Here is a 13,882-nt window from a genome sequence, read left to right as displayed (position 1 = left end):
GTTTAAAAGACTATATTGTCCCTAGATATTTCAAATCTGTCCAAATTAATGAAAATATTTTACAATTTGGTCTCTATTGATCTCAACCATTAGATCAAAAGATCTAATGATTGAGATTCTTTTTTACCCTTCTCACACTTTAGGCCTTTTTTACATGATCCTCTACCTGTATATACATATATTTAAAATATATATAAATTGAATTCGAATTTCGAATCGAATCGAATTGAAAATCATAAATTCAATTCGAATGCGAAGCAACTTGAATTCAAACCTTTTTAATCGAATTCGAATCAAATTTCGAATTTTTCAAATCCAAATCGAATTCTGAACACCCCTACCTCCCAATCCAACTTCCTCTAAAAACAAATAATCTTGGGAAACCTTAATTTTCCAAGGACCAAAAGTGCACAATTGACCATGAGTATCAAGTAAACAAGATTTACCAAAAAAAAAAAACTAGAAAAGTCTTCTCATTTGATTTTTCTTTTCTTTTAATATTTCCTTCCATCTCTGTACACCGCCGCTGCGTTCTCCGGCGATCAAATCAGGTAACTAACTCACCCTCAATCTCCAAAACCCTCAAACACCCACTTCAAATCACACCAAATCTCACATCTTTTTCCAATTTGAATGGCAATATCCCACTTATTACTTTATCTAATTTCATTATGCTTTCTAATAAACCCCTTTATCTTCACCAAATCAGATCCACTTTCCCCCCAAAATTGCCCTAGATCCAACACTAGTTTACTTAATTTCACTTCCCAATTTGTTATGGTTCAGCATCAATTAAGAGGATCTTTTAGTATTATTAATGATTGTTCCTTTAGGGTTAGTGAATTTGATATGCTTCCTGGGAGTTCTCATGTTCATTGGTGGGGGGCTTTTGGTGATGATTATGAAAATTTAACATCTGGGTTTGTTATATCTCATGATCAGTTGAATGATACAGTTTATAAGAATCATAGTTTTGTTGTTAGTTTGATGGATAATGTTACATGGGATCAGATTAAGGTTGTTTCTGTTTGGGATAGTTTAGCGGCTTCAGATTTCGGCCATGTTGTGTTGCCCGATTTGGGTTCAGAATCGAATTCGGGATCAGAATCGAATTCAAGCGTTAAGGTTGATGTTCAGCCGACGATGTTTGAAAACTGTAAGGTGTTATCGGATACATATAGGTTAAGATGGACTTTAAATGAGAAGGATAATGTGATTGATATTGGTTTAGAGGGTGCGATCGGGATTCAAAACTATATGGCGTTCGGGTGGACGGAGCCGGGCAGGGAGCATGATCATATGCTTAACGCTGATGTGGCGGTGACGGGGTTTATGGAAGATGGTGTTCCGTTTGCGGATGATTTTTATATTACTAAGTATAGTGAGTGCATGAAGAATGATGATGGTACGGTTGAGGGTGTGTGTCCGGATACCATGTATAATACGTCGAATTCTGTTGAATCGGTTAACAATACGCGGTTGGTTTATGGGCATCGGAAAGATGGGGTGTCGTTTATTCGGTTTCAGAGGCCGTTGAAGTCGGTAGACAAGACGTATGATTGGGATATTGATGTTACAAGCAAAAGAACCTGCATTTGGGCTTTAGGTTTGATAAAACCGCCCGATTCGCTTCGACCGTATTACCTTCCGCAAAATCATGGAAAGACTTACGGGCATGTGCATGTTAATGTTTCTGAGAGGGTTAACGATTGTGTCGGGCCACTTGATGCTGAGGATAAGGAGGATCAAGAGCTAGTAATTGCAGATAAGAAAGAACCTATTGTTGTTACTTCGGGCCCCGCTTTGCATTACCCGAACCCTCCAAATCCATCAAAGGTTTTGTATCTGAACAAGAAAGAATCACCGGTTTTGAGAGTCGAAAGAGGTGTCCCCGTAATGTTCTCGATACAAGCAGGTCATGATGTTGCGTTCTACATCACGTCTGACCCGCTTGGCGGGAATGCTACTTCTAGAAATATGTCGGAAACGGTTTTCATAGGTGGACCAGAAGCCCAAGGGGTGCAGTCCAGTCCTAAAGAACTGACATGGGCCCCGGACCGAAACACACCGGATCAAGTCTATTATCAGTCGGTTTTCACACAGAAAATGGGTTGGAAGGTTCAAGTGGTAGACGGTGGTTTAACCGATATGTATAAAAACAGCGTTCTGTTAGATGATCAGCAGGTTAATTTCTTTTGGACACTCTCGGATAAGTCTATATCTATAGCAGCTCGTGGTGAGAAGAAAAGCGGGTATCTTGCTATCGGTTTCGGGTCAGAAATGGAGAATAGTTTCGCGTATGTTGGATGGGTTGACGTTAACGGTACGGGTCGGGTCAATACGTATTGGATAGATGGAATGAACGCCCAAAGTCTCCACCCGACCAATGAAAATTTGACGTATGTGAGATGCCGGTCGGAAAACGGTGTCATCACTCTCGAATTCACCCGTCCGTTGGATCCCAATTGTAACCGCAAAGAACGAAAAGAGTGTAACAACATTATTGAACCCACATCTCCTCTCAAAGTTATCTGGGCTATGGGGGCGAAATGGTCATCAGACCATTTAACAGAAAGTAACATGCATTCGGTAAAAAGCAACAAGCCCGTTCGGGTTTCGCTTATTCGTGGTTCAGCCGAAGCCGAGGAGGATTTACGACCCGTATTAGCAGTACATGGGTTCATGATGTTTCTTGCTTGGGGTATGTTACTTCCGGCTGGCATTCTAGCTGCACGTTACACGAAACATTTACCCGGTGACATATGGTTCAAGGTTCATGTCTACTCGCAATACTCAGGGTTAGCAATCACGTTTCTCGGGATCCTTTTTGCCGTTGCCGAGCTTCGAGGGTTCCATCTGGGCTCCGTACACGTCAAATTCGGAATCTTGACGATTCTCATGGGCTGCATACAGCCCATTAACGCCTACTTCCGACCTAAAAAGCCCGAAAACGAAAACCCGTCATCCAAAAGGGTCATTTGGGAATACATCCACATGTATGTCGGCAGATGTTCTATTCTTGTCGGGGTTTCCGCTCTTATTACTGGAATGAAGCATCTAGGAGAAAGATACAATGACGAAAACACCCACGGGTTAACGTGGGCTTTGATCGTGTGGGTATTGTTAGGTGCTCTCACCTTTATATACTTAGAATATAATAAAAGGCGTTGGCAGGAGACGGTTACACGAAGCAATTGGGTTTTGGGTAATTCGGAAGATGAGGATGCTGATCTTTTACGTTCAAACGGGAATCATGGCGAAAAAGAATCAGTTATGTCGGATAGAATGGAAATTCAGTTGGAACCAACGTCGGGTGGGAGGTACACTGTCATATAAAATCGGGTCCTTTTTCAAGATTCGGTGGCCTTTGGTTTTCATTTTTTATATGAACGATCTCGACCCGGTCACCAGTTATGATCTTGGTGGCTCCCTGTGTGTAGTCAACATGTTTGCAGGTTGTTGAGGCAAAATGATATCTTATGTACTTTTTCTACAGTTAATACATTTGTTATATTCATCAACAATCAACATATTTTGCAGGTTCTTTCTTTTAGAGAAGTGGAAATTTTGTGTTATTATCATTTCTATTTTGTTCGAAAATAGTTTGTTAACAAAGATTCTAGAGTACATTACAAAAATCGTCCTTTATGTATATCACTTATTGCAAACTGTGTTACTCGATGTTTGCAGACCCTTGCAAGTTATGTCCTTTAGCACTAACTCAGTTAATTTTCGTGGTTAAATCTGACCAAATGGATCTCACATGAGGGTATATTGGTCATGTGGTATATAGTGGAGAGTTCAAATGAGAAGAAATTTTTTGTAAGAAGAAAAAAGAAAAAATTTCAACCAATAAGAATGCTTTATTTTACTTCATTTAATATAAGTATTTAATCTTACTATAAGGGTACATTGATAAATCTACATAGGTCATTAATTTGTAGTCTTCCTCTTTAATAACTATCTACATTAAATAATTTGTAACTTATCTTCAAAATATATATTTTTTCAAAAAAATAAAATAAAATACTTTAAATTGTAGGATAAATTACGAGTTGTGTAGGATAAATTACGAGTTGTGTAGGATGAATTTCGAAATATGTAGGATAACTTTTGATGTGTGTAGGCAAAAAAAAGTTCATGTGGAGGATAATAGTCTTTATGTCTAATTAATTAGTCAAAATTAATAATAAATGAGATAAATGAAAAACTATTTAATGTTTTATAAAATTACCCTTTGTTCTTTTTCTTCTCAATTAATTTTTCTTCTCAAATGAACCTTCCCCTATTGGTCATTTACCCTAAATACTAAAAAAAATTAAATTATAAAAATTCAGATCTTCTCTCTCTTAACACTATGATTGGTGTGCGTTGTTGGGCTAAAGATTATGGATATTCACGGTTCAGTTTGGCTTGTTTTTTTAAGGTCGAACTTGTAACTATGGCTTCTGAGAAACTAATCGGAACCGGCTGGGTTGGCCGGACTGGCCAAAAAGGTTCGGTTTGGCAGTTTGGGCCCATGGAATCGTAGCATTAGATCTTTGAAAGTTGAATATCATAACAGTTTGTTTTTAACATCCCTTACTACTAAAGATGTTAAATCTTCTCATTCAAATATTACATACAGAACATAAATAAATCAAGTTAACCATGCTTGTGAAGCTGTGCTTGAAATAGCCCAATCTAAGTCCTGGCCCAAGGCCCAAAAGAAATACCCACCTAGGGACCGAGTCCGTGCATAATGGACCTTGGATTTAATCGACCCAATATCATCATATGACACCCATGAATCTCCTGCATACGAATAATAGGAAATCCTTGTGTCATCAAATACAATTGTTGCATTGTTGTCCCTATTGAAATCAATGACTTGAGAGTAGACCAATAGGCCGCTTCCAGGGCCCGTGCCGGTAGCGGGTGCTCCAACAGTGGTGATGTTTGGGTTCGCGAGCGACCATGTTCGACCATAGAGCGGTAGGCCCATGACAATCTTTTTGGGAGGCACGCCTGCTTGAATCCACGACCCAATACCGAAATCTGTGCTAAGTTTTGTGTATGGGTCATACAATGCCGAGTGCAATCCTGTGAAATTTTCCCAAGAACCATGATAATCGAAACACATTGGGCTAATCCAATCAACATATTGACTTATTGCTTGAATCGGATATGATCGGGGTCCACCATTGAAAGAAATGTTGGATGCATAATAGACGGCTGATGTCAATATGAGACGGACCCTTTTGGTGATATTGGCCTCGTATTCAAGTGCTTCACGCCATTCCTTAAACAACAAACCTAGGTTTGACATATCTGATTCATTCGATGGAAACTCCCAATCGAGGTCAACCCCGTCAAAGTTATATTCCCGTGCTATTTTTATGGTAGAATTAATAAAAGTGGCACGAGAACACGCTTGACTAGCCATTTGAGAGAAGATACCGGGTAAAGCACCACCTCCACCACCCCCAATGGATAAAACCGTCTTGGCATGCGGATTCCAACTACCCGTTGCATTTGCAAACTCGAGTAGCTTCTCTACATCATCCGAGGTGACGTTGAGTGCGTATGTTGTAGGGGATGGTAGGACAAACGCGTAGTAAATGTGTGAGAAGTATGATGTGTCAATGGATGAAGCGGGGTATCCAGTGAACGAAGGCCAGTAAGCCGCTCTAATTCCTTGAGGGTGAAGCAACCTGCCAATCGATGAGGGAGCCGAAACACGAGGTTTTGATGCAAGTGCAAAGGCACCATGATCAAAAGAAAAGTTGAAAATTGTTAAGAAAAAGAGGAAGGTTATAGACATGGTTGTTAGCTTTATCTCTTGTTTTGTACATTTAGTAACTATTTATAGACTTATTATTAAAAACGTTGAATATTCTTAGTTACAACCATCAGCTTACGACGTCGTGTAGATCGGCAACTTTTCCTAATGGACAAAACAGAAATAGAGATTCCAATGGCTTCTTACTTCATTTGTGTTCAAAGAAGTAGGCACCATTGTTTACGAACTATGAACATTGAAATAAATGTATCTATATGTACACACGCTACAAACGAATGGTCATTTTTTTTTATTATTTGCTACTACTTCCCCCTCTACTTTTAGTTATTCTCATCAAATTTTCATAAGTTAAGTTGTATTAAAAAGAATATAACTTAATGGGTTATTGATCAAAGTCACGTTTGGTCAGTGTAATTAGTGGGATATGCCACGCATTGTGGTGGGCTGGTGGCTTGTTTTGAAGACTGAGGCGTAGATAAAAAACATGTTGCATCGGTATATTTATATATCAAGAAAAAAGTTGCCTCATTGTAACAATTAAAATAGTTTTGAGCATCGAAACGTTGAAAAAAAAAGTATACCGCAACAATACATTAGGTATCATGAAAAAGTTACGTCATTACGATAATCGATGTTTACAATACAGAAGAAAATTTTGAAAAACCGTCCGTAAAACCATCAACCCAAACCTAGCATTTAGAAATTAGTTTCTAAAGTTTTATAACTAATTAAGTATTTGGAAATTATTTAGTATAATACCAAAAAAATACTTAAATAATTAAATGTTCAATAAAATAATGAAAAATTAAAACAATATAATTAATAACTAGAATTGAGACCTGTCGCAATGCGGCGGGGATTCTTTAGTTATAACTAAGTCGATTTAAGACCCGCACGTTATGTTAAACCTGTCAAACGGGAAAAAATAGACTATGTAAAAACGTTCACCCACACACGCACGTTGCGTCGTGTTAACTCACAAAATTTAGAACGAAACGTAAAAACGTTAAATCAAAGACGCACGTTGAGATGTGTTAAGTCACAAAATTTAGAACCAAGCATAAAACGAAAAATCTGCGGAAAATGAAAACTATAAAGGAACAAAGTTGAAAGTAAAAAAAAAGTTGCGAGGATAGATTGCAAAAGATAAAAAGTTTTGGGTTAAAAGTAAGAGAAAATTGCACAAAACGTCCTTTAAGTTTCATCAATCTTGCTGGTTTCAGCCTTAATCTTTAAAAGTTTCCAAAACCATCATTTAAGATTAATTTTGTTGCCGATTTCATCCTTTATCACTAACCCAGTTAATAATCCTTGTTAGATTGCCTCACATGCATAGCATGTAAGGGTAAAACCGTCTTTAAAATCTATTTAATAAATAAAACAATTTTTTTGAAATATTAAAACTATATAAAAATACAAATCAGTCTCTCTCTCTCTCTCTCTCTCTTTACCCACTCTCTCTATATTTTTTAACTCTCTCACTCTGGTTCTTTGTTCAATCAATAAAAAATTCATAGTAACAGATTCAGATCAGAAAACTAAACAACTACGCTTGCAACTCAGATTTCAACAACCGTGTTAGATCACGTACTTGGAGTTTCGAAAAGTGTGAGATTTTTTGGGGTTTTGATTGCTTCGATGGTTTAAGTTCGATCGATTGGTGACCTATGAGCTAGTTGTGAGCTAAATGATTGACGAATCGGAAGATCGTGAAGAATTAGGGTTTGGTTGAAGGGGGTACGGGCGATAAGCAATCCTCGGCAGCGTTTTTCTAATATCGATTCATCACACCATCAGCGGAAGCAGGTTCAGTAGTACCTTTCAAATTCCGATCTGCTTTGTGGTTGTAAATCGGGGGATGTTTAGGCTTAATTCCAAGTTCTGATTTGCTCTTTCATTCTTAGGTGTTAGATCTGTTGAATGTGGTGTTAGATCAGAGGGTGGGTGTTGGTGTTTGTGGGTGGTAGATGAGATTTGCAGAAAAGAGAGAGACTATTATTAATGTGAGGCTTAAAGTGGCGATTGGGGTATGAAGCAAAGGTATATATAATTGTCTTCACTTTCATTAATGTTTGGTTTCTAAAACGGGTAATTAAATGGTTTTTCACAGGTATATTTTGGTTTGGCTAAGTTAATGTCAACGGGTCAAGAAACTCATGTAACAGCAAGGGTGCTCGACACATTTGGCTATTTTGACCCAAAATATACATCAGTAAGCAGTAACTTCATTTATTCTGTGATAAACAGGATTATCATCTTCATTTATGCGACAGGGGTGCCTGTTGAATTGGAGGAGTTAGAGGTAGTGTAATGGTGATCTAAGAAGGTGGGGCTAAAATTGAGTGGTGAGGGTGAAGAATTGGAGGATTTGGGTGGTGGATTTTGATGGTCAACGGTGGTGGTGGCTGTAACAACCCGACTTTCCGGGTCATTACTTGTCGTTATCTTTTCTCGTAAACGCTTGTACTCCCGAGATTTCGATTACCGCAAAGGGTTTAAACTATATTTTACAACGCATTTTAAATGCTTATTACAACGCTTATTCAAAACGCAGTTAACGTATTTTAACGCTATTATTCAACGCTTAACCGCATTTTATCGCATATTACATCGCTTGATTAGACTAAACGCTATCACAACGCAAACTCAATGCGAACGCAACGCAAACTCGAAATGTGGATTTACTTTTATGCTTTTTAGTTGTTATATGTGTTATTTGTGTGATTACTTGTTTGATGTTGTTTGTTTATCTCAACGCAACGCTTACACGCTCAACACTTACTCGCTACTCGATTAAACGCAGCTCAACGCTTAACACACGAAACAAAAGCCGGAAAACTAACAAAACGCAACTCGACTGATCGAATGAGCAACTGATCAAATGGACTTTCGTCCGGATGACTATCCGCTCGGATGGCCATCCGACCGAGTGGCCATTCGACCGACAAGCCATCCGACACCCCGCATCTTGCACCGACTTAACTCTCTCTCACCCTATAAATAGTACCCGTACACCTTCCTTTCACTAATTTGACACCTCCATATGACCACACGCACATAAGTCACTCTCAGTCACTTTTACTCGTGATTCAAGGCTATTTCGTAAGTATTTCTCCTCAAATCTTGTACAATCATCATCACTAATCACTTCTACATCATCTTCTTCATCAAAATCACACACAAACACTCACTTTTTCTCTGAAATCGCTGATTTAGACCTCTTGAAGGTGGTTTCCACCGTTTTGCTCTGGCAAACGGTTAAGGAACACCATTTGATCGAGAATGGTTCTAGATCTGAAATATTTCACACGTTTTAACATGAATCTCAACAAGATCTCAACACTTTTCAATTGTTTTCAACTTTTCTTCAACTTTTCTTCACTTTTCTACTCAAAACCGATGGAATCTGGACACATTCAGACTCTCTACTCATTTTCTAGTTGAGAGCCGGCTTGAAAACGAATTTCCACCGGAGAGATGACCGATTAAGGGGTTAAACATGAAATTCCTTCAAGAACAGTGAGTCTGATCGAATGGGCTGAGACCACTCGGTCGAATGAGCTGGACTTGGTGTGTTTTCCGTTGTTTGACACATCATCACGCCGTCTCCGTTAAACCTCAAACTTTTTAATTTAGAAAATTTCACAAGTTTTCAAATAACAGATCGCCCACTCGAAAGGCTATCCGATCGGATAACCAGCTAATCGAATGACCTTTCGACCAGGTGACCTGTCCCTTTATAATTCCCAATACTTTAACACTTTTAACAAAACTTCAAACTTTAATGATTTTCCAAACACCACACACTCATTTGAATGGCCATCCGTTCGAATCACCATCCGAACACCCTACCATTCGATACTCTGTTTACACGTTGTTCAACGCTTACGCTACTGTTCTATGCTCAGGCAAACTCGAACGTGCTCCCTTCAATCCAATCAAGTCTGTGTTTACTAGCTAAACACGAACTGTGAGTATACTTGAACCCATTTTCATTTAGCGCACTTTGGGTGTTACATACGTTCTCTATCAAAACACAACAACACACAACGCAAACACTTCATGAACGCTAACCGCTCCTGCATGTTATACGTGATCTATGAATGCTGGTTACTATGCTTATACAGTGTTACACTATACCGCCTCTAGCAACGATAGTACAATAGTTTGAACTCAGCACGTGGACAGGGGTTGCTAGGGATCACATCTCTTTACTTCACGTGTTCGCTGAACATGTGTCGCGCATACTCTACAATGCAGTCTTGTGGTTAAGTTGTTTCATTGTTAGATAGTTACATGCTTCGCCCATTACGTGATACATGCTGGTTATGCGTAAACGCTTTCACTACTATATGCTATTCAAACTTTTGTACTGACCTTTACATTTTATGTATTGACTTTATTTTAACGTATGTGACAGGTTGATGTATGCTATGCTGGAAATCAAGATAGACACTCTAGAAACTCCACAAATAGAAATCTAGGTTGTCGGACTTGTTTTGCTTTCGAGACACGCTATCTGTAATAATTGTTGTGGAATGTTTGTTGATTGGTATGGGACAATTAACCTTTTAAATATTGCCATTTAATAGTTGTTATGGATTCTCTTGAGCAATCTGATTCGCCTAGTGCCGCGCCCCGATGTTTCCACCATCGGTTGGGGTGTGATAGATAGGTATCAGAGCCATAACTATAGAGAATTAGGTCGAGTCTTAGGATTGACCTAGTCTATAGTGTCACACCCTAACCGATGGCGGAAACATCAGGGAGCGGCACTGAGCGAAACAGATTGTCCAGAAGTTTCCATAACAATTATATTTACCAAATATTTTAAGTAACATGTCCCATACCATGTCATTGAATAAGATAATATAATTATTACAGTACAAATATAGGCAAATTGTTCTGTTCCGACAACTCAGGTTTTCTTAGTACAGACAACTATTTGTTGGTCTCTAAGACTCTTTCCTAGCCTTGATTTCCAATCAAATAGACACCTTAAGCACCTGTCACATACGTTAAAATAAAAGTCAATACACATAGTGTAAAGGCGAGCATACAAGTTTGATAATAGCATATAGAGTTCGAAATAGTTTACGCATAACCAGCACGTACACTGAGTAAAACGAAGCATGTTAGTTATCGACATGAACCTATCAATACCAATGACTGCGGGTTAACTACCCAAGGCAGTTCGTAATACATGATCACCACTGTAATCCATGCAAATAATTGTCCTTAACAACCCCCGAGTAAACGGGTGCTGAGTCCAAACTATAGTACTATCGTTGCTAAGGCAGGTAGACAGCATTCCATGTGTAAATATAACAAACAAGCATTCATTAAGTCACGTATAACATGTGGTAACGATTAGCGTTAAACGTATTGCGTAGTGTGTTCGATGTGATTTCGTATAAGTAACGTATGTAACACCCAAAAGTGCGTAAAGCAAAAAGGGATCGAGTATACTCACAGCGATTCATGGATTGAAGGGAGTGCTTGAGAGTATGGTTAGCCTGATCAGAATGATACGATAAGAGATGCGTAAAACGAAAACAAGTGTTGGTGGGTCGAACAGCTGGTCGATTGAATGGTAGTCCGATCGGACAGCTGATCGTGCTAGTGACAGTCCATTCGGACGGCGGTCCGGTCGGATGGCCGTTCGAGTGGATTGTTTCTTTCTTTAGGAAGGATGTGTTTGTGTATGTTGGTTTGACTTTTGAAGTTTTTGTTGTAGCATTACAAAACATTGAAGTATCTCTACCTTTCAGGTCGGTCGATCGGACGGTCGTTCGATCGGTCGGCAACCCGATTGGTTGGGCACTTCAGTGAGAACAAGTTCGCAGCAGGGTGTCACTCGATCGGACAGCCGTTCGATCGGGTGGCATTCCTAGTGCATTGAACATGCTAAAAATTGTTTAAGTGTTGAAGTCAAATGGTCACACGTTCGGGCGGTTAACCCGATCGGATGGTAGTTCGATCGGACAACAACTCGTTCAACGATCAGACTTCAAATGTTGGTGAATAGTTTAAGTGTGGGACCCAAGGTGCAAGCCGTTCGGTTTGGCCAGTCAATCGGATTGGCTGTTCGGTCGGACAGCAATCCGGTCGGACGGCGCTCCGTCCTGGTCGGACAGGAACCACCCAAATCCGGTCAGTTTACCTTTCGTGTGGTGTTCCATGTTTAACCCGAAATCGGTGAACCTCGTGGTTAGAATCCAGATCTTGGGCCGCACAACCACGAGATTGAGTAGTAGGTCGGCACAAGCTCCGTTTCTATCAGTTTTGAAGGCATTGAGTGTAAAAGAGTTGAAAGAAAGTTGGAAAACCATCTTTCAATCCTTTTCTTTGTGAATATTTTTAGATCTATGAAAGATCTTTGTTTGTTTATGTGGAAATCGGTAAGATCCAAGTTGCTCTTGGTGGATTGAGGCCAAAACATGAAGTTCTTCAAGAACACATGATGACGTCATCCTAGAACACCTTGAATCTTGGTGATTTCACGGTTAAAAGTTAAGATTTAAAGGATAGAATGGTGTAGGAGTGCGTGTAGATTAAGGAAGTACAAGATTTAGGACGAGATCTTACCGGAATCGAGAGAAATCTGAAGAAAAGTGAGGAGAATGCGCTGGTTGGACGTCACTTGCCAAAAGTAGAATGAATGAAAGTGACATTGGGTATTTATAGGATTACCCAAAGAGGAAAGGGCTGGTCGATTGGCCAGGCAGCTCAATCGGACAGCCTGTCCGATCGGACGGAAGTCCGAGTGGACGGCTAGTTGATACGCGTAAAATGCAACATATAAATTATATCAATTGTGGCATAAAACTAACCCCTTTTAGTAGTAATGTTGGAAAAAGTGTGTTTTTGTCTTCCTTTTGTATTTTCAGGATTAAATGAGCTCAAATTAACAAAAGAAGCAAAAAGGCAGCAAAATCTAACATAAATACAAGAAAAGGGACAAAAGTGGATTGCCCGACCCCTCGACAGCATCCTCCCAAGCAAAAAAGAGAAGGCGGAAGATTGAACACGCCCCGTGCTCAGTAAGCATGGGGTCGTGCCCAAGAAGCAGCAGGAAAGACAAACCTGTAGAAGCTTCTATTGCCCACCACGGGGCCGTGCCCAGCGGACACGGGGGCGTGGTCAGAGTACTGCAGGCGCATTTATTGTAATTGCGAATTACAATTAATGAAGAGAGAGAGTGTCAGACGAACACGGGGCCGTGCCCAGGTTTCTGTTCAGCCTATAAATAGGAGTGCTTGGAGCCATTTCAACTCATCCCTTGGCACACCACCTCTCTCACACTTCACCCACCACCACCATAACACCATCATCCACCACCATCATCCATTGTCCATCATAGAGTGTGTGAGTCGTCTCGGGATCTAAGATTGATCGTAAGAGTTCTTGACAATCAAAGGCCATGTTTGCCTAAGTCTCTTACATCACTTGGTAAAGACAAGTCTCTAGTGTAATACTTTTTATTTTTAATCTTTTGCACTTTTTATTTGGTTTTGTATTAATGACTTTAATAACTAGTTTCTTATGTTGAAGGTGATTCTTCCTTATCGTTTGTCCGTGGTGTCTTGACATTATTTTACTGTCTATATGAAATAAAAGATTTTCACCATTCATATCTCCACGGTCTATATGGAGGTATGTTGGCTACCTGGTCGGGGGTTAAGGGAACGGTTTGGTAAGAGTCTTGCCCTTGTTCAGCGTTTAGAGGTCCTGCAAGGGACCTGGGTCAAATTTAGTAGGATCTCCTTCAATACCCAAAGGTATTGGATGGCGGGGATCCAAACTCTTTGACACCCTCATAAGTTAAACTACTATTAATACTATAACCCGACTATTTAGGACTGTATCCCTGCTGACTCAGACTACTTAGTCGAGGGTAACGTCACCTCCAAAAGAGGGGCCTACCATAATTTGCATTAATAACTTAATTAATTATCTTTCAATAATCCGACCCTTTAGGATTGTATCCTTGCTGACTCAAACTACTGGGTTGAGGGTAACGTCACCTTCAAAAGAGGGGCCTACTACAATAACTAAGATAATCTCTTAAACAAGTGCAAAAGTGCGAAAATAATCAAA

The 13,882-nt window shown here is 39.6% G+C and overlaps 2 protein-coding genes across 2 annotated transcripts; one reads left to right on the top strand and one right to left on the bottom strand.

Annotated features, from left to right (window-relative positions):
- The first annotated feature begins 481 nt into the window (after positions 1 to 481).
- On the top strand, positions 482 to 3,581 carry LOC110929613 (cytochrome b561, DM13 and DOMON domain-containing protein At5g54830). The gene has a single exon (XM_022172772.2). It carries the CDS (start codon positions 634 to 636, stop codon positions 3,334 to 3,336), a length of 2,703 nt encoding a protein of 900 aa, XP_022028464.1. The 5' UTR covers positions 482 to 633; the 3' UTR covers positions 3,337 to 3,581.
- Positions 3,582 to 4,639: 1,058 nt separating this feature from the next.
- Positions 4,640 to 5,803, bottom strand: LOC110932015 (class V chitinase CHIT5). Its single transcript, XM_022175379.1, has one exon. It carries the CDS (start codon positions 5,801 to 5,803, stop codon positions 4,640 to 4,642), a length of 1,164 nt encoding a protein of 387 aa, XP_022031071.1.
- Positions 5,804 to 13,882: the final 8,079 nt, after the last annotated feature.

Source organism: Helianthus annuus, chromosome 16 (genome assembly GCF_002127325.2).
Source record: "Helianthus annuus cultivar XRQ/B chromosome 16, HanXRQr2.0-SUNRISE, whole genome shotgun sequence".
NCBI lineage: Eukaryota > Viridiplantae > Streptophyta > Magnoliopsida > Asterales > Asteraceae > Helianthus > Helianthus annuus.
The sequence above is the reverse complement of the archived record's forward strand: the minus strand, read 5'-3'. Positions and strand labels throughout refer to the sequence as shown.

What these genes read in the sequence shown, in the direction of transcription:
- LOC110929613 (XM_022172772.2), top strand. Translation starts at nt 634, where the DNA reads ATGGCAATATCCCACTTATTACTTTATCTAATTTCATTATGCTTTCTA.
- LOC110932015 (XM_022175379.1), bottom strand. Translation starts at nt 5,803, where the DNA reads ATGTCTATAACCTTCCTCTTTTTCTTAACAATTTTCAACTTTTCTTTT.